At 35.5% G+C, this 20,715-nt stretch overlaps 2 protein-coding genes across 2 annotated transcripts in view; one reads left to right on the top strand and one right to left on the bottom strand.

The window, feature by feature from the left end:
* The first annotated feature begins 1,934 nt into the window (after window positions 1-1,934).
* Window positions 1,935-20,715, top strand: part of LOC113233837 (adenylosuccinate lyase) — a 66,941-nt gene continuing 48,160 nt past the window's right edge. Inside the window, exon 1 of the mRNA XM_026469054.1 lies at window positions 1,935-2,283. Coding sequence (XP_026324839.1) covers window positions 2,116-2,283 — 168 coding nt within the window. The 5' untranslated portion in view covers window positions 1,935-2,115. The remainder of the gene's footprint in view (window positions 2,284-20,715) is intronic.
* Window positions 3,686-20,392, bottom strand: LOC113233838. Its single transcript, XM_026469055.1, has 5 exons — window positions 20,236-20,392; window positions 11,396-11,566; window positions 8,437-8,542; window positions 7,002-7,133; window positions 3,686-5,988 (listed from the first exon to the last, which is right to left on the bottom strand). Exons 2-5 carry the CDS (start codon window positions 11,525-11,527, stop codon window positions 5,843-5,845), a joined length of 516 nt encoding a protein of 171 aa, XP_026324840.1. The 5' UTR covers window positions 11,528-11,566; window positions 20,236-20,392; the 3' UTR covers window positions 3,686-5,842.

The following is a 20,715-nucleotide window of genomic DNA, read 5'->3' as shown; positions in this document are numbered from 1 at the left end:
GTCCCGACGGCGCTGATCCTTTGCCGAGGGCCCCTTCCCGTTGGAGTGGAGCTGAAGAAACTCCACGACATTCATCACTAAGAGGGGCACGCAGGCATACCGCGCGCGCCACCTCGGGGCCTATACATTACGAGCGGACGACGCGTACCCGAATTTTTAGTTCTGAGAACCTTCTTACGCATTCAACAGATAAGTGTAAAGAAATCCCAGCTTTTGGCTGAACTAATGTAATTAAAATCAATTTGGCTTAAAAAAATTCTTAAAACAAAGTTTGTTAAGAAGTCATATCAAATTGAATCTTACTGCTAATAGGTTAATTTTTGTAGAAGGCACCTTTTTCACACTGCTCTACTTAGAAACAAATGGACGGTTAGGGGGTGAGATATGTTAAGGAATCGACTGCCCTTAATCTAAAGATCACAATCTGATGAAACTTATATAATTAATACCTTACGTCGTATATATTATTTTTGCGTAAAATAGACGAAAACTTGGCTACCATCTCACCCGCTATTATACGTGTTTTTAAAGTTTTATTCACTGGAGCCTTAAATAGCCCTAAATTGTAGCTTTCGGGTAACACAAATACCGTAAGTTTTGAAGTTTAGAGAAGAGTAAGGCGATTATCACACTGCTCCGAGTCACGCAAGTGTGCGGAGCTGCGTTTTTAACTTTGTACCGAAGTATCTAAGTTTTTATAGAAAACACGCGTCGTACAACACACTGACTACACGTCTCCGCGCTGGAGTGCGGGGTGCATGATCCGCCCTGTCTCGCGCACTCTGCTGCGTCTTGCGCGGCAATGTGATAATCCCCTTATGGAGATCTAAATTATAGATAGTGGAAGAGGGAAATGTTTGAACATTTATTACGTAATGACGAATTTGTGAGAGTGATAATTGAGGGGAAGATAGAAGAAAAGAAAGAGAGGAAGAGCAAGAATGGCATGTAGTGAACAAATAAAGAAGATGATCAAAATGAGCAGCAACAGAGAGGTTAATGAGCTGATGTATGAACCGTGAGGAGTGGAGGAGGCTGCATCGACAAGAGCCTGGCTCTTAAATAGGATGATAATGATGAGATGCCGAGTGTACTCTATTCCCATGCAGTACGTACCAGGAAGGAAGCAAAGCGCTTTATGAGAGTGGGTGGTAAGTCAATAACATAAGGATGGAGTGTTCTGAATTCTAGTAGCCCGAAGGACTAAATAGTAAAATTCTTGCTCATACTCTCCGAAATGTATATCCGATACCAGACCGACAAGTAGACCATTTCTGCGGTGGTCGCGATTTAGAATAGAAGCTTCAACTCCGCAAGAATCGTTGCCAAGCATAGCGTTCATATATGCTTAAAAAAATTACAGTCTCAGCATACCTAGCCCGAGGCAAAGTAAAAAAGTACCTATTCTAACTAAGTATAAATTGTAAGTGATTGCAATGAATATAATGATGTTTTACTACCATGTTATTCATTTATTTTTGTGAAATTACTCCCCTAGACTCTACCGTCATTACTAACAAAAAGATCGGAATTTACCCTGGATTGGCATACAGACACAGTCATATTTGGGTCCTGTCAGATCGTCGGAATTTTTCTTCGTTAATAAGTACTAGGTGATACGGACTGGTGTCCCCAAATTGATGTTAAGGCGCCTATTTTACGTGTGGTGTGTTAATAAATTGTTTTAATAGATAGAACAGAAATAGGTATGTTTTAAGTACACAAATAATTTCAAATGAAGTATAACAAAAACGTCGTTTCCAATGCAAATTCTATATATATCAACCTAAAAAGTACCTATGCGAAAAGGTGTTTGTAAACTAAACAATGAACTATTTCGTAACATTGTAGTTGTATAGAAAGCAATATCTCACAACTATGGCCTAATAATGGCCTAGTTTCATAATAAAAGTAACAATAACCAAATCCAAATTACGTCAGCTGCCATGATAACCTTGTTATCAAAATCGAATTCTCCCGCGTGTCGAGTGACCTTCGTTACTCTTGCTTTTATTTGTAGGTTATTCATTCAGTCTTCTGTCAGCTGTTATGCGCGGTTGTTATTATCTGTGTATTTGTCTAGATTATTAAACAACCAATTTTACTGCAGTAAACATGTTTTCAATTGATGCTCCAATTGAACTGCAAAATACTGAGTATTGCAACTATAGATCACCGCTAAGTACAAGATATGCGTCGAAGGAAATGCGGTACAATTTCAGTGACCAGAAAAAGTTTTCTACATGGAGGAAGCTCTGGCTCTACTTGGCGCAGGCTGAAAAGGTAAGATAATTCATCTAACTTTGAAATATGTCGACAAAATTTCTAAAAATATGTTTGTTTACATTTGACACGGTCCGTCTTCGGAGGTTATTTTTATTGTCTATGGATCTTGATATGCAGCCGAGTTGTTTCTTGGCTTGGATTATTAACATTTGAGCCAAACAAATACATATACACCTACAGTTGGGTAATTTTCCGAATTTCAAATAGTGGAAAATTTACCGGAAAAATTCCCGATAGGTTGGAAAAAATTGGAAAAATATAATTTATATATTGCATATTGTGTTCTACATTTACAAATATCTTTTGAAATTTTATTTAGCGTGAATTATAAAATAAACTTGTATAGATAGAAGCCAATAAAGAAAAACGAAATTTAAAATGATTTCACAACAGCGAAAAAAAACAGTTTAATAGCTCCATCATTTTCGTTCTTAGTAACTGCAACTTTTGACAGCTGTCCACGTCAAATGTGGAAAATTAAAGGAATAATGTCCGGAAAAACTTTCTTTTTCTGAAACATATAATTTTTTTCAAAATGAAATATTTCCATGACCCAACATTATAATTTAAACTTACAAGGCACTTGCGTTATGAGTTTTTGATTTTGCACTTTATTCTCTTTATTGTTATCATGCTGGACTGCCACCCAAGAGATTCCCGAGCCGTGAGAAATATTTGTATGGCCTACATTTATTTATCTCGTGAGTTTGGGTGTAATTTGTGGTTGTCTATATGTGTGTCCATGGCACCCGCGATACAGGGTCTCCCTAGTTCGGGGCTATGAGTGTGTACGTTATTATTGTACATACATTCAACAGATAGAGATATGTAGAAACAAGTAGAAATTAATGCAAATGACGTCTCGCAATTTTGATTTAAGAATTACAAACTTATTTCTACCGAAATAAATAGCTGTTATTCTATATCTTTTAACTTCATGGGAGCAGGAGTAATTTAAAATAATTAGCGACAAAGGAATTTCAGAATCACTAGGTTTGGAATAGGATGTTAAAATAAACACACGCTTATTATATTTATTTAATAAAACAATTACAACGGATACACAACTTAAATTATTTACAATACATATGTTATTTATTATATATATGGAGATGATTTCGTGTACTTTGTGTTGCCGCGAGCACCTTTTATTGCAAGCAGTATTTTTAAGGTAACATTAGCGCCGGACTATTTATACATATTGCATTATATTGTAATATTTATTTTACTGTAGCATCACACTTGGCGAAAGATCCACGACAGTTTAATGACACAACAAGCTTGCAATACTCTTTCTAATTACATTACCTTAAAAAAAGTGTTACACGCGTTATTTGACATCGAAGATCAGCGCATCTTTTTTGTAGTGTGTCTCTGTCATTATATCATGATTATATAAACCCTCATAACTCTTATTTAAATTTTATAATAATTGTAACAATTAACTTAATTTAGATGACGATGAAAAATATTCTATTTTAATTAATATAATTTTGTTAAGCCGATTTTATACGTAATTAATTTACGAATACAAAACACTTAATGTACTTATTTATTAGCTTATATAAACGTGTTAAATGTGTAAATAAAGGAAATAACGAAAATTAGTATTATTAGCAATAAAGATAAGTAATCAGATCGGTTCTGGGTCAAATTGGATCAAAGGTCAAGAGTTGCGCAGTCAACAAAAAATTGAATTTACTAAGCTAAACATGAATTTAAAGAGAAATCATAGTTACACGATAATAACTGTAATGAAGCCACCAGACAGACTATGCTGCACGATTTTACTTATTTTCCTGAGATATTTTTTAATATATTGCCTATCTGGTGCTGAAATTTGACAATAATCTGGGTAATTGGAATATAGTTCGGTTATTATGCGAAAGGTTCTGTAGTTCAAGGTCATCGAGAATAATACCAATATACGTAAACTGATCGTCTGTTTTTTGCATTTTAGTCGATATTGCTGCATAAATGTCAGCAGCCTGGTCTCTTTCTATAGTAACCAAACAATAGTTTGAGTATATCACCACAACTAACTTCCAATTTCATATAGAAATACTGTTGAACATCTAATGGCTCATTTACACCGGGTCGTCTACTGCCTTCGGCAGACTACTTCGCCTTGCCGAAAACGACGCACCCAGTCGCTTCGGTGGACTCCAGCTGCAAAACCGTCGTCAGACGACTCACTTCCACACACCTTCGGCGGGCAAGCAACTTGGTGTAAATGCGCCAGAATTCTGATTGGAAGTTTTTGACTTTTTTGTTGAGACATTGGCAATTGTGATGTCAGCCAAAAAAGTATAATAAAGATCAAATTTACGTAATGTACGTACGTTCTGGTGACACGCCACCGCTTTTGGGCTAAAAAAGGTAAGGAATAAAGGAAAGACGAAAGAAACTTAACTACCACTGGACGGATACTGATTACTGCTTTGGTTCACCCTTTCTATAAAACATTATAACCTTAAAAATTAACATTAAACTATATTATTCATAAATAAATTTGTTGCGTTAATTGATTCATCTGCATTTATACGCAGTATATAATTGTGAAATAGAGAAACAGTATCATAAATTATGGAATCTAATTCTATTTTTTTAAATTACTATTATAAAAATTTCTACCCAATTATTTTTACAAGACAATAATTGCGGTGGTCTTGCTTCGTTTCACTTAAAGGAAATAATTAAAAATTATGTTAAAATTATAAAATAAGTTGGTTTTACCGGAATGTTTCAGTAATAACTCGCAGTACGTAATATCAAATCGTAAATTAAACTGATCGCAATTTATTATTTGATATTAATATATTATACAAAAAAAATATAAATCGTAATTGCATAAAATTGTGTTACGAAACTATACACGTTCATTAAAATGAAAAACACCATTACATTTCATACAGCTATAAAGCCGGGCTATAAGGCTCTAACTGCAAATTCGCAATTTTATAGCCGATGCACTCGAATACTGTACTACATAAACATTACAAACATATCATATATATAGTAAACTGGCCTAGTTTAATCGTAGCAAAAATGTAGTTATGATTTTTTACACCTTTTCACATAGACCTATTTATTTTCCGCCGTAAACAAGTCCACACAACCGCTTTCCTAAGATAAACAACCAGACGCCTAAGAGAAACACTACAATCTACCTCTAACTTTTTACTTGCACTTCATCGGCCAAAATATTTTGCTGGTTACAAGTACCTTTAAATTAACTATAATAGCTGCTCTCTTGATTTTTATTTCTTAATGCTGCTACACGTGGACAACATCCAAAATCCTATTTTATTTTTAATTATATAGTTTGCAAAATTAAAATGTACAATGTCAACAGCTACCAAATAGGACAATATTGCAAAAGTATGTACAACTAAAAATGGATAAATACAAAACACGATTAAACTTACCATTACATACACGTAACATTGAGATTTGAAAAAAACCTAAAATAAATGAAAAAGTCTTGAGATTCGAATCTAAAATATTACGGCAGCTTGAAATTTAAGTTATAACTTTAACGAGGCATAGGTTTTGTTTAGTATTCAGCCTCTTTTTTGAAGGTAAAGAAAGCGTGGAAGAGGAATACCGCTGCGTCTATCACAGCAAATACTCCGGATGCTATCAGAAGATCGTATGCTTGTTTGTTCGGGCGAAGGTTGGCGTAGTAGGATCTGTGCCAATCTGAAAAACAATCCCATTTTCATGTTACATTTTAATCTAAATTGTTTTAATATTTTAACTAAAAAATTACACACAGAGATGCTTTCACAAACCCAATATAAAGACTATATACACTCACAAATAAATATACTTTGTAATAAGCGCAAAAACTTACAGTGCAAATTTAAATTAATTATTCCAAGTGTACAATAGAATCGAACGGAAACCATAACACAGATCTCAAAGGAATAGAAGACAAATAGTTTTAATTGTGCAAAGCCAAGCCTTGTACAGCCAAGTGGGTCCAAAGCCCAGAGGCGCAGTGTGCATATTAATTCTGCTTAGACAGGTGCCACATACCATCATAGAAACGGTGCGTTTGCCAGCCATTCATATAGTCAACATCTGCGGGAGCGACAGGGGTTACATTAGGAATGGAAGAATTTAGAAGGATGAAGTGAGAATAATCGTTGCGAAATTATACAGATCTACAAATACCTCCCTGACTACAACATAGAATTATTATATGTACCCATCCCTGATAAATTATTTCATAAAATGTGCTTCTGTATGTCCAGAACTAAGTTTTTGTTTATTTTCCGTATATACCAGTGAACACGACTATCATAAAGCAAGACTGGAAATCTGCCAAATAACCTGGCACATCTCTCGGCTCCTAACTCGGTCATCTCCACCCCATGCTAAATTAGTGACGTCCTTGTACCAACTTTAAAACATTATAATTACTAAATTGTAGCTCTATAACCCACGCATGTACTGAAAGTTGTCCAGTTTTAGCAACGAATTTTTGAATTTCCTGTCTTTACGTGCTTAGACTAGACGAAGAAAGCATTGGACATCAATACTTCAATAGGCAGACCATTAAGCAAATGATAGATAGTACAGCTAGATACAGATAGTAGAACAGATTTATAATATACATACTATGTAAGAATTCAAGAGACCCAATGGTATCATGCATACGGTATGACATGGATGCGTGTAATGGAAGTGCATAAAAAACTGTTACGCACCGTAGAAAATGACAGCAGCGGCGGCCGTGAACATAATGACGCCAAGAACAGAGAAAGCGATGGAGGTCCTCCAGCCTACGGTTTCACCGAAGAGTCTCGCCAGAAGCAGCACGCCAGTGATGATGATGAAGCCTGTAGATGACATGAATTTCGGTTAAATTATAATGCTGCCAATACAATGAATACGGAGCAAACACTTTTGATAAGCGTACCGAACGCTTAGCAACAAATATTTACAGTGTCGGATGGTTTTATATTTGAAAGACGTACGGCTATTGAGTAACAAGTTGTAGTAACATGAAATTGAACAATTCTACCAAGCTATAATTTTCAACTTGATGTTTACATGCCACCCAGTTCAATCGACTGATTTATGAAGTGCAACCTGTAATGCTTCGTACCACAAAATGCATAAAATTATGCGAATAATATTATTCCTTTCATAAATAAGCAATAGTGTGTGCTTTAACAATAACTCGAAATGGAGGAAGTCTATAAATCCTTTACGTTTGACAGTCGGCCGCTTGTCGCTTTCACACACAGAGTGCAATGAAACCAATTTTCCAGCTAATGACGAAGTGAAATTGAATTTAGAATTGAATTTTACTTGCTGCAATGACATTTATTCATATTTTTGTTCATTTATCGTGTTAAAATTTTGTTCTTTCAAAAGGTTATATATAAAAAAAACATTCGATAAACAGCGCACTCCATGTGAAATGAGTGGACCCTATCTCATTACGTATAGTTAGGAGTCAATTTGATTGAAACCACACAATCATGTACGTTATCTAAATCGTGAATTCATGGTTTTCATTGATGCGGTAAATTTATGATTAATTAACAAAAACTCTCATAAAAGCAATTCACGCCTGTTGGAGTGCTCAACTCTTGGCTGACCATGCATCTCAATGCCTACTACCATTATTGGCAAAAAGTGTTTGCTCTTGCGAAGAATTCAAATCACCATTGAAATTCAATGTCCGCTGTACAAATGGCAGTTAAGTGGTTTTACATTGACGCCCGAAACTTGTTCTAAACTATGATGCATTTGCTTCGCTAAGTTTGTCACTACCTACGAGTGTACCTTGACGTCGATCTACATCTATGTACTACAGCTTTATTGCTATTTGATTTACCAAGTTAATTGTCGCCATTTGTCTGAATTTCACGGCGTTAGGCGTTTGACCATGAAGGCAGAGCGGCCACAATCGGCTGCAAATTGGAAGATTAGTACGACCGATACAATCGGGTCATGGTTTGCCCGATTGTGTTAACTCTTGTTAACGAGAGTCGATGAGATCGCAAAAACTTTTAAATGGTTTCTTTTAATATGTTTTGGTTAAAAATGTAATGTTTGAACTGATTCCACCTAAAGTGTCACTCACAAGAAAACACGTGTAAAGGGAATAGGAAAGTTAAACATCAGACTTACTAGAGTAAGCAGAGTAGATGAGAGCGATGTGTCGGTGGTCCGACTGCACCACCTGGGGTGCGTACAGTGCGCCCACCATCAGCCCAATCGCGATTATGGCCAGACACTGAAAATAATAATACACATTGGCATATCTTAAAGCTGTATATCGGAGATTAAAAGGAAACGGTAGAGGGTGGCTTTACCAGACCAGTCTCGTCAAGCCGTTCAAAACATGTGATATAATCACCCAAAACAAAAGAACGCACCTTACTGTCAGACTGCGGTCATCAATCCGTCTTTTTTTAATGATACCAAGTGGTGAAATAAACAAGTCGTGCGCCTGGTGGTAATCAGAACTTTAAATCACAACGATCTGAAGGGCACTACCACTGCGCTCGACATCTTGAAACATAACTCGACAAATCCCATGTACCTGTAATTTCACTAGCACCCTTAACCCTTCTAAACCGGAACGCAGTAACGCTAACATTGTTGCTTGGCGGCAGAAATAGGTAAAGTGGCAGTACTTCCCTGGACGAACTCTTTCACAAGGAGCTCTACTGTTAATTCGTAAGGCAAATTCCCCTGAAAAGAATGAGCAAGAAACTCTAGGTGTTGCTATTTGTAAATATCATTTGAATACATTTATCATTACAATATTTAATTTAAACATCTCAGATCGAGACTACCTGCCAGAACTAAACGGGTCATGCTCACATTACTGTATGGTGGCAGAAATTGGTAAGGTGGCGGTACTTCCCTGAACGAAGCCTTTCAAAAGGTGCTCTACCGTTACTATCTGTCTATCTGCCAACCATACGCTACTGTGGGCTAACCAGCGTCAAAATGGTAACATCCACGGATCATTGCAATAGACTGTTTTTAATACAATCCGAAAAATCTGTCCAGTTTCTTTTTATTTAAAGTTTAATTTTTAAAATCTGAATATGCAAAATTAATGTGTGGAATAAATTTTACAAGTTTACAGATTTCCGGTTTGGCTGTTCTGTAAATTACTAACCTACCTAGATCACTCGCAAAGGCTTTCTTTATAACTAGATTCAATCGAATCGCATCAAACTAGATTCTCATAAAATTTTTATTCATTTTCCTTTCTACTACCTCAAGTCCGAAGCTCACGTACAGGCAAAAAAATTACTAAAAACATTTAAAACAAGCGTTATTTCTGTAAGCTATTGGAGTGAAAGTGTCATTCGTACGTTGTCGCGTTTTCTCCCGTTGAATATTCACCGCAAATATATTTTCCTCTGTCAAGTGTTTTCTTAGTTTCTTAACCGTTATTGCCTAGGTCTTGCTTTTACTGCGTTCCATTCTAAATGTTAGCATTATCTGACAAATGGCTTAATATCATTTGTACGTAACTATAATGTGAAATTATAGGTTTTAAACGCTCTCGCTTTTGTGGTTTGCTTAAGGTTAGCTTAGTTACTTAAACTAGCACTTTCGCTATGCACGTTCTATTTCATTTGCAAATTTTCAACTTGTCTCATCTGTTTTTTTTATTCTTTTCATTTTCGAAATGTCACCAAAATAAATACTCTATTCTTTCTAGAATAGCAGCCTATCGCAATACTATCTAATTCAATAGAAAGATGATTTGAAAAAAATTTAAACGCGCTTGACGCACAAAGTTGACGAATTGTAGACCACCCCAAAGTTGTCATTATATTATGATTGTTCTATCCAATGAAAAGCTTGGAGTACAGTCAAAATAGAATCGATTTTGTATTGGACGACAAGCACTTTTTTAAACTTATGGCCTTGTAGCCAAAGTCCAAAAACAGTCCATGTGATTTTAAAACTAGAACCCTTCGCGACACTAACAAATTTACAAATTCGCACACAATTTGCAATTTTCCATCTACCTACGCGTAAAACGCCCACGAATTACGTACTTGGTAGTTGTTAACAATAGAACAAGCATTGCTTTGTATTGAAGCCCTGGTTAGATAAAAGTGAAGTCATATTAAGCCAAGGCCACAGTGATGACAGGTTCAGGCACCTGTAGTTTTCCCGCGTCCTTGCAATGTAGAAGATAAATTATACTCGTTTCATTGCATCGATTTTGACTTCAACTGCAAATGTTATGCTGTTATTTACGTTATTTCACCTCATTATGTTTTCCCTTTAGTCATCTTTCATTAATGATGATGTAAAATGAGAATAACGGGTGCTGGTAACTAAATTTTGTCACATCCTTGGTCATAAGTAAGCTCTATTGTAGTGTAGCGTTATACTGCCGTGCTTACGTTAGGAAGGATAAGTCGAAATTTCACAGATACAAAAACACAATTAAAAAATCTTACTCTAATTCTGTTTAAAACAAAGTGACAAAACGATCTCAATTTTTTATTTATAATATTCAATTATAGTTCTGTACACAGAACTATTGAGTTTACTAATGAGTTTCAAAAAAAGAACGTCGTATTTTTGATAATTAAAATATCAACTAAAAACTAAAACGCTGCCCGACGTTTTACTGCCTCCCGATTGGTTAAATTGACCTGAAGGTCTTACAAGCCGGCCATAAACCATTATAAAAAAAATTTGGTTAAATATAAAGCGGCATACTTGGCCACTCTTCTGTTTCTCTTTTGTTTTGGAGCGTTTGTTTTCGTTTGCCTTTGTTTGCTTTCCTTTGAGTTTGTTGTCATGGATTGTTAACAAAATATACAATAATATTGGTTGTGTTTCATTATTTTATTAACTCGTAGAAAAAGTATTGTTTGCAATCATTACATAATTAGATCTTAAAATCTGATACCTATTACGGTTCTCGACCTTAAGAACCCTCATACAACGATTGCATAAAATACTATTTCTTAACGACAGAAAAAGTTTAAAAATATTCCACAAATTAGGGTTTTTTCGCTTCAGTAATTTTTGCCTTTCTGGCGAAGATGCTCCAAAGACTATTGTCGTAGGAATATACCCACTAATATAGAAGAGTACTCACTAGCTCGACGGCTCTTAGGCCAGCACACCAGTACTGCTTGATAGCAGCGGCGGCACGGCTGTCAAGATCGGGCGAGGCGCTTTCCTCGCCCTTCTTGTTCTGCGCCTCTGCCTCCCTGTCGCCTGCCGACATGGCCCAGATAACACGAGCTCCGCCCCCGTATTCCGACACCTATTGAAAAAAAAAGTTTAAATTAATATTTACATCACATGTTATACTTTCTTCTTATTATTATTTAAGAGCTAGGTTCTTGTCGGTGAAGTAAACGCCACCAATCTCTGTTCAGCGCCCTAAATTTGATTTCCTAATACGACAGGACATTAACTTTGAACCTTAACTGATATAAATAATAATTAGTCTCGATCGACATCTGCTTCTCTTCCCTTCTATGATGTTCCTAAGAAAATAGCCACTGTCACATCGCACTGTTAATGCAATAGTATTTTAACTCAAAATTTTTTCAGAATCGATGAAAAATGAATTACTCACTTCCCGTGAAATATTATTAACATTTATGTAATTGTGTCAAAGTTTATAGTAGACATCTAAACAAACTCCTGCTTTTTATTTAAAAATAAAAGGAGATATTAATTTCCTATTTTAAGTAAATACTGTTTTGTCCAAAACTAGCGTACAAAAAGTTTATCTCATCTTTAATTGGTTTTTCACGATATTTTAAATCGGTTGTATTGACGTGTAGAGATTTAAGTTTTTTATACACAATAATACTTACCAAAGTAACGGGACGAACAAGTCGTGCGCCTAGTGGTAAGCGACATGCCTGTCCATAACAGTTGCAGTGCCTCTCAGACGTTAAAAATGTTAAAATCACAAAAATCTTAAGGGCACTGCCACTGCGCCCGTAACCCTGAGACATAAATTGACAAGTCTCATGAAAAAAAAACCAAAATTTCATCATCATTTTACGTTCAGTAACAGTACAATTTTGAATTTCACATATTTTGAGTTACAACACATTTTAATAGCATTGCGACATGTTATACAGAGTGACGCAATTACTACAGAAGCCCAGTGTAAATCTGAAAAGTCGATCTAGAAGTCAAGTTTGTGTAAGTAAATTTGCGTGCTATAATAGCGGAACAAAGTGGATTTACTTACGCAAGTGTATCGCGGTGAAGCTCGACTTCGAAACTTTAACATTTTCATTTATTTTTATAAAAATCTTTTCGAAAAAAGAAATCCTCGCAAACTCTTTTAAAAGAAAGATTGCGCTGATTTTTTCTGTCGTGGTGCAGCTCAACCTTTTACATGGACTATATGAAGAAGGACTCTTAAATACTAGGCTTTTCATTTATTTTATTGAAAATATTTTCGAAAAAAGAAGCCCTCGCAAACTCTTTTAATAGAAATATTGCTTTGACTTTTTCTGTCACGGTGGTGCTCGACCTTTTACACGGACCATATTGAAGAAGGACTCTTAAATACTAGGCTTTTATTTTTGTTTTATTGAAAATATTTTCCGAAAAAAGAAGTCCTCGCAAACTCTTTTAAAAGAAACATTGCTCTGATTTTTTCCAATTATATTTTGTAATACCATTATGAGATGCAATAAATCTAGAAATAATTGCATACTATACTACATAACATTTTACTGCGCTTTACAGAAACGTGCTTATTACCTGATACCAGTAGAATTTTATGCTTGTTAGAAATTTTCTTGAAAAAACATCATTATTCGATATTACTTGTACTAATGCATGACTGCCGTTAGACAATACGAGCGGGTTACGATCGATATAGTATTTTTTTTTTGTTTAGTTTAGTTATATAGAATCCGGGCATTTTTGTAACAAAAGGTTTGTTTGTAAAAACAAATATACGCGATTTAAATCCAGATAAATAGTTTCATTTCCTATGTGTAACAATCGCGAAAACCTAAGAACTCGATATTAATTTTTGTGACAAAAAGTATTCCTATGTCCTTTTCCTAGGTCCCATCAATGTCTATACCAAAATTAATCAAAAATGGTTCAGCGGCTTAGGCGTGACAACATAACAAAGTTACTTTTGCATTTATAATATTAGTTTGGATTTACCATGAACAAAGGCTCATGTTCATCATCATCACGATGTTTTCCTTCACGGTTTCCGTGAAACCTGCACGTCGAAGAAGATTCACAACCCTCGAAACACGTATGAAGTCCTCAATACTAACGGGCTAAACTATCGCCTGGGAAGAGACCTATGCCCAGCAGTGGGACGTATAAATTAGTTGACGACATAAGCAATGCCGAGTGGATATTAAAATTTTCATTCCTTGACTAACTCGTCATAGCGATAAGCTGTTATCAATTCCTGTTGAAATGTCTCATGAAGATTAAAGAAAATATAATTAAAGTATATTCGCCGCAATTCCTGTACTGCCGTCCACTAAGTAAACAAGTAAAGAAAGAGCACAAAATTCTCTTTTAAAACAGTTAAAATTAGTTAACGTAAGTAAGTTAAAAAGTATCGGAACTTACCCTAACGATGCAAAGCTGAAACATTATTAAACGATTTAAATATTCTAAAACTGGGTTATGATTTTCCATGATATCTCAAAAAAATATTTTGTCACTTAACCGGTTTTAGTTAGTGGACGGCAGTATATTGGTACTTATATCATCATTAATTAAGTCATTTAAATATTCGAGTAAATGTTTTAATACTTAAAGACACCATACTAGAATACTTAAATAATAAAAAAATTAGGTAGTGATGACTTCAGTTACCCGAGAATGGCCGCAATTATTGTTTTCGTTCAGATTTTGAACGTTAGTGTCCCAATCAATGTTTTCTAATAAAATTAAATGTGGTATGATTAATCACGTCAATGTAAATATACAATTGACCCAAAAAAATGGTTGAGCTAAATTATTTATTAAAAACACTAAAATAAGTGATGTACTTAATAAATTAAAACATAATAGATTATTGCAATACCACTCAGAGCTTTCAATTTCAAAGACCCTTGTGCCTGTAATTTCACCAGCAACCTTAACCCTTCAAAACCGGAATGCAGTAATGCTCTAAAGGTCGACGTTTATATGACTATGACTTACATGTTTAGTTATAAGTATTCTGAGTGTTATAAAATACATAATTTTGAACATTACTGCAGAAATAGGTAAGTATAAGTTTAATAAAATTAAATGTAAGTAATGTAAAAAGTTACAAATTTTCTTATAGAGCTTCTATTGAGAACTAAAATTAAATCAGCTGGCATAAACTCTTAGACCCCTCTCTGTGTCTATTATCTTCTGAAATATCCACCTTTTGTCTATATGCTAGAAATTTGAAGAAATTTAAACTTATTACGTTAGAAATAAATAACATTAAATATGGAATTTGTACTTAATACAGGTAAATATCAACTAGAACCGGTTGTATCTCGCACGATCTCACGTAAGCGTGTAATTATGATCTAGCTCGATAGATCATGCATAGATAGACCTTGAAATCTGATACAGATATTCTCTAGTTTTCCGATTTAAGAAATCATTAGAAATCACTATTGATTGTAGCTTAATAATCGTCGCTTTACTTTTCACTGCTTTTCGTACATAACTACCTTCTCATATTTTTTTCAGGTCTATATTGTGTAAGTAATGACAATAGTAAATTCATAAGTTGTAAAAAGACATTTTCTTTTACGATATCAAGTGACGGGACGAACAAAGCGTGCTACCGGTGGTAAATGACACGCCTGTCCACAGCAGTTCCAGTGTCACTCAGAGGTTTAAATAACCAAGATCTAGGCACACTGTCACTGGGCCCTTCACCCAAGACGTAAGTTAATTAGTCCTGTAATTTCACCAGCACAAAGCTGACATTAATGCTTGGCGGCAGAAATAGGTAAGGTGGCAGTACTACCCTGGACGAACTCTTTCACAAGGAGCTCTACTACTACTAGTCATATTATAGAAATAGTCGTGGCAATGTAAAAATTCGTTCATAAATTAATACCTTGCCGTATTTTACTTTTCTCGAGATACTTTTACGTGTAATAACTGTATGAATTGCAATTTAGAACTTTCTACTAACTCCAATTACTGCAAAGGAATTGACTTTTTTTTCCTATAATCACCGAGTGATAGTTTTTGCCAGTATTCGCGCAGAAAGTCCATTTATTCGAATACTATTTCCGTATTCCCATTCTCTCGAATCATCAATTTATTGGCGACGTCGCCACTCTATCTGCCTTTTACTTTTAAGACATCTTTCCTCTTTCTACTTACAAATATAACCATGACATAACGTTGTATTATTTATAAGAGTATTGCTTCTAATATCATTGCATTAATCGTAAAACGCCGTACCTATTCAATATTACCGTATTCAAAAAGGTTTTTGGTTTAACAGTATTGGTTTCTGTTTAATTCAGTAGCAAGTATGTACAAAATAGTAGCTATAGACACCCCTGAAACTTGCTTTTGTGGCTGTCATATTACATGCTGCCTATTTACCTACATAGCTACGTAGTGGTAATTACATAACATGTACACATTTCTAGGTTCATTGTCATCAATTTTGAAATATAATATTCCCTTTTTGTCTTCAAATAAAGAGAAACCTGGAACACATTTCCGTAATCCACCAAAACAGACAAAAGTAAAGTATATTCGTGATATTATATTAGAACCAATTAAAAAATGATATTGATAACCCAAAGACAAAAATTGTGTTACGTGGAATTATCGAAGCCGACGTTAAATTTTTCTTACTAACTATATCTTCTTTGATTAATTTGTGGCGTGTTAACTTTTACGTGTTTTTGTTGCACTAAAATTTTTCATACTCACGCCTTAGGCAGAGCTTTAAGTGACACAGTGCAACTAAAGCCACATTTGGCAAATGTTTGGTTTAATATCGTATACACTCTTGTGTAACGTAGTGCACCATAGTGACAGGTTGCCAGCCTGTCGCCTACGTAGGACACTATTAAACCCAATTCCTCAGTCGACTTTTACAACTTGCGCGGGATGATAAGCAGTTCATTCCTTCTATGTTTTTCTTTTGGTTCCAGATCAGCATGGAACTGCTAACTAAAATTTTTCATCTCAAAAAATATACAGTGGAAATACCACTAACAAGTATCGGGCTTGTTCCGAAGCCACAACAATCCGCGCAATCCGTGCGTGTTTACAAAGAAAGGTGGTTTCATATAGACGCATACATAAATCATAACAACGTGCCAATCAACCGAGTGGAACGCACGCATCTGCACTTTCCAATAGCTCGAGTGTTTGGAGTCACCCTAAAGTAGTTATGTTAGTAGTTGAATTCGTTTCCCAGATATCACATTGCCGTTTTCCGAATTACCGAAGATACTGGAAGACGCTGTAAAAGCAGCCTGGTTAACAGAATATTCTTCGAATTAGGCTTACGATTGTAGTGGAACAGAAATATACATTATAACTATTGACTGTTTCAAACCACATAATAATGGCAACAAAGGTGTCTCTTATCTGAAGCACTATTATGACACAAACGTTTACATTATTCTATATTATGAAACTGCTAATTTATTTTATGTAGTTCAAACAAAGCAATACTTACATTCTTTCGTAAATATTTATTATAGAAAAGAAGCAGAATTTTAATCACATTAACAACCTATCGGTGCAGTTTCTCGATTGAGCGGTTGACTTTTCAAACCCTACGGCGGAATGTACCTAACTTTAATTTCTAAGTTACGTACTAAGGGTGACGAAAAACCAACGTGATGAAACCTGCATATCGAAGAAAGTTCACAACCCTTGGAGAACGTGTGTAGTCTTGATGTTAATGATGATGAACAACTAAACTGCATAAGCGAGGTCTGGTTTAGGTAAATGAATTAAGTTGGAGCCACTCGGTTGAGGTGACTAAAATTCTGGCAGAGTTCTTATGTCACCTCTACGCTAACGTGTTGGGTGAAATGACTGCCAGTCATGGTCATTCGGTCCGTTATTTGTTATTTGTATGATTAACTAAATTAATTCATGGTATATATTAGGAATTATATATTGACATATTAGGGTATCAGTACGAATTTGGGTTGCTAGTACTATATTTAAATTTTTTATAATATATATTGTATTAGGAAATGAAACTATTTTTCCGGATTGTCACGGTTGTCAACCGTGACCATGGGACCTGTAAAGGGCCCGAAACGTCGGTTTGTTTGAAAAAACAAATATACGCCATTTAAATCCGGAAAAATAGTTTCATTTATAATATCATATTATAATATAATTTATTTACGGAATAGCAGGAATCGTACTAATTCGTAATCTTCAAAAGTGATCGCTTTTATACATGTAGGTTCCATTAATTTATAAGCACTTAAAAAAAAATTAACCTTTAAAGTGAATTTATAAATAGAACGTTGAAAAATCAAATGGCCTCTGCCTGAATAGAAACAATCGTAATTCTACATGTCGGGTCCTACAGCAGCGTATATACATGCAGATAAATATAAAAAATCCCTTGATAATCGACCATTCTGTGGTGTTTTGTCGAAGATAATCAATCAAAGTGCACTACATGTTATACTCATAGTGTTAGGATAATGTTTTTCGGGAAAAAAATTAAAAAAAACTATTTTATTTTCCGAAAAGTATTATTTTCTACATGGATATTTTTCTGTGACCTAACACTGTACATATTTATAAGTCGTACGTAAAGATAAGTCTTACAACGACTTCTTCTGTACCGATATATGTATTTGTTTATTATGTGTTCTACTTTAGTATAGCTTTTCTATACTATTCATCATCATCAACCCGTCACACGTCCTCTCTAAGGATAGAATTTAGGCCATGGTCCGCCGCGCTAGGACTTAGGTACACGCTTTCCAGTCTTCTTCTCATCGTGTCGATAATACTTTTAATTTAGAACTATTTTGACCCTGAATAGTACGTTGCTACTTTGACTACGCTGTCCGTGGCTGCGTAGAGATCTTCCCTCTTACAGGTATTGGGACTCATAGGGCACAACAGCAAGTGCTGCATGGACTGCGTTGGGGCACCGCAGTCACATTGGGTTTGACTAGTATCCTTGAAACCCCATTTACATATCGTGTCTCTGCAGCGTCCTACCTGAGTGCGAAGGCGAGTTAAGGACTTTCACACGGGCCACCGCAGGTCGCAACCAGGTGATAGTTGCTCTTGAGGTACGATGAAACCAGGTGGTGGGGGGTTTTTCCGTTTCCACAATGCACACCTAGTGACATTTGGATGGTCACTCGTAGCCTTTGTGGTGCGTAGGAAACTTTTACGGCTTTTGAGGCGAGCTCGGGAAATTTGGTGCCCATATAAAGGGTGTCGACTGTCACTCTCTTGTTTGTACTTCTTCGCGGAGCATACTACATCCCGACGCACGTATGGTGGTGCAATACCTGCTAGACGATATACCATATTGAGGGGAGTTGGCTTGAGACAGCCGGTGACGCTTTCCAGTGGTTGTAAACCTTCTTCGACGCGTTGTTTGATCACGATATTTTTCTTCGCCGTAAGAAATATTCTAAACTAAATGTTCATGAATGTACGTACCTTAGAAATTAAAGCCATAGGTACATTCCACCACGGATTCCGGCAACCTCTCGATCGAGAAGCAATCGTTCTCCTACTGCGATAACGTGATCGTTAAATCTCTTGCAAACGAATTAAGTTACATTGTGTACATTACATTGTGTACCAGTGACACCAGCGGCAAAGTATCTGTATAATATGATTGCCTGGGCTTCCTTAAAAAATATGTTCTCCAATGTTTTTATTAAACATTCTACAAAACATATTGTATTGCAACGTTTACCGCGTACTTTCAGGTTACCTTTTTCGATGCTTTCGTAGCTTACTACCATCTTTCGCAAATATGCAAAAGGAAATTGATTAATTTAAAAAAAAGCACGGAAATAAACAGACAAATAATAACATTTGATTGACCTACAGTCGTAATATTTTATTTTTAACCGACTTTAAAAAAAGGAGGAGGTTCTCAATTCGTCTGTATTTTTTTTGTATGACATACATATGTTACGCGTTTGTGAACTGAATCGAAATAGGGAACTCCCTGTGCCCCAGAACACCCAGTGGTGTGTTTGGTTCTGGTGAACCAATTTAGAAAAGGTCATTTCCCAAATTGGTCCTACCGGGAATCGAATCCGCATCCAGCCCCACAACGTAAACCGTTAGGCCACTGAAGTCATCATATAATTACCTGATGAATTGTAGTTGTTAATAAAAAGAATTCCTACCATTTACACTTCTTTTTTCTAATGACAACCCTATCGATTCGTGGGTTAACGATTAATATTTATTGCGTTTTCACTACATAATCGATTTATTTATTTTTTTTTGTTCTTGTTCACGAGCACACTATGCTGTGCTGCTAACTTATGCATCATGTTCATGACAATACACATTATGCGGTTTAATGCATTTTGTGCGTCATGCAAAGGAAGGAGTACGGCTGTATTAATATTCTTTTCGAAGATTAGCGCAATCTCTATGCGTACAATTATTATTTTAATTTCTTGTCGCTAATTGCATAAAGCTAAAAATTCCAACAAATTGTTTAAAAAAATCAAAAAGCGTCGTTACACTGGTATACTTAATTTTTTTTTAATTTAATACTGAAATTGTGCTTTTACACGCACTAATAAAGTACTAATCAATTTTAACTGATTCACAGTGAATAATTAGCAAAAAAATTATTAGATATAAATAAAAAATATTTACTAATTATATTTATTTATAGAAGAAATAATACCCTTCATAAATAGCGTACATACTAAATTATTTGCAATTATTAATTTTAACACACAAATTTATTAAAAACATTACATAAAATCTTACCAAATGTGAACTTTTTCTATCTCCTTGCGGAGAAAAACACTGGCCAGTAACACAGTTCCTTTAGTCACTGCACTTCGAAATTCTGAAATTGAAATTCCGCGTGCGGAGTAGCGTTTACGAAGATCGCTACGGAGGCGAGTGCTTTCAACGTACGGCGCGAAGCGACTACCGCCGAACCGCGAACTCCGCTCCTCTATGCTTCATTAGGAGGAAACTAAAGAACTTTGTTAAATGTAACATTTTCCCCTCATTTACTTTGCTCATCACAACGCGGGGGAGGGTGGGAAGTCCTTTCAACTTGGTTGCATTATAGAAGTACCGCAGAGCTGACACCGTAGTACTTATGCGTAGCACGAGTAAACAGCTTTCATTCATTTTGAATCGCGGTCGAAATTCCATGGTACTCCATGGGAAGATAGGCACGAGCGGCCTGTCAACTAATTCTTCTGCCATTCTTCGGTTAGATAACGGCTATTTAAT

Source organism: Hyposmocoma kahamanoa, unplaced genomic scaffold, assembly GCF_003589595.1.
Source record: "Hyposmocoma kahamanoa isolate Upper Pololo Valley unplaced genomic scaffold, ASM358959v1 80, whole genome shotgun sequence".
Lineage (NCBI taxonomy): Eukaryota > Metazoa > Arthropoda > Insecta > Lepidoptera > Cosmopterigidae > Hyposmocoma > Hyposmocoma kahamanoa.
The sequence above is the reverse complement of the archived record's forward strand: the minus strand, read 5'-3'. Positions and strand labels throughout refer to the sequence as shown.

Coding starts and splice junctions, on each gene's coding strand:
- LOC113233838 (XM_026469055.1), bottom strand. CDS start 11,527: ATGTCGGCAGGCGACAGGGAGGCAGAGGCGCAGAACAAGAAGGGCGAG. Junction 8,543..11,395: donor GCCTAAGAGCCGTCGAGCTA/GTGAGTACTCTT, acceptor TATTATTTTCAG/TGTCTGGCCATAATCGCGAT. Junction 5,989..7,001: donor CGCTGCTGTCATTTTCTACG/GTGCGTAACAGT, acceptor ATTGTTTTTCAG/ATTGGCACAGATCCTACTAC.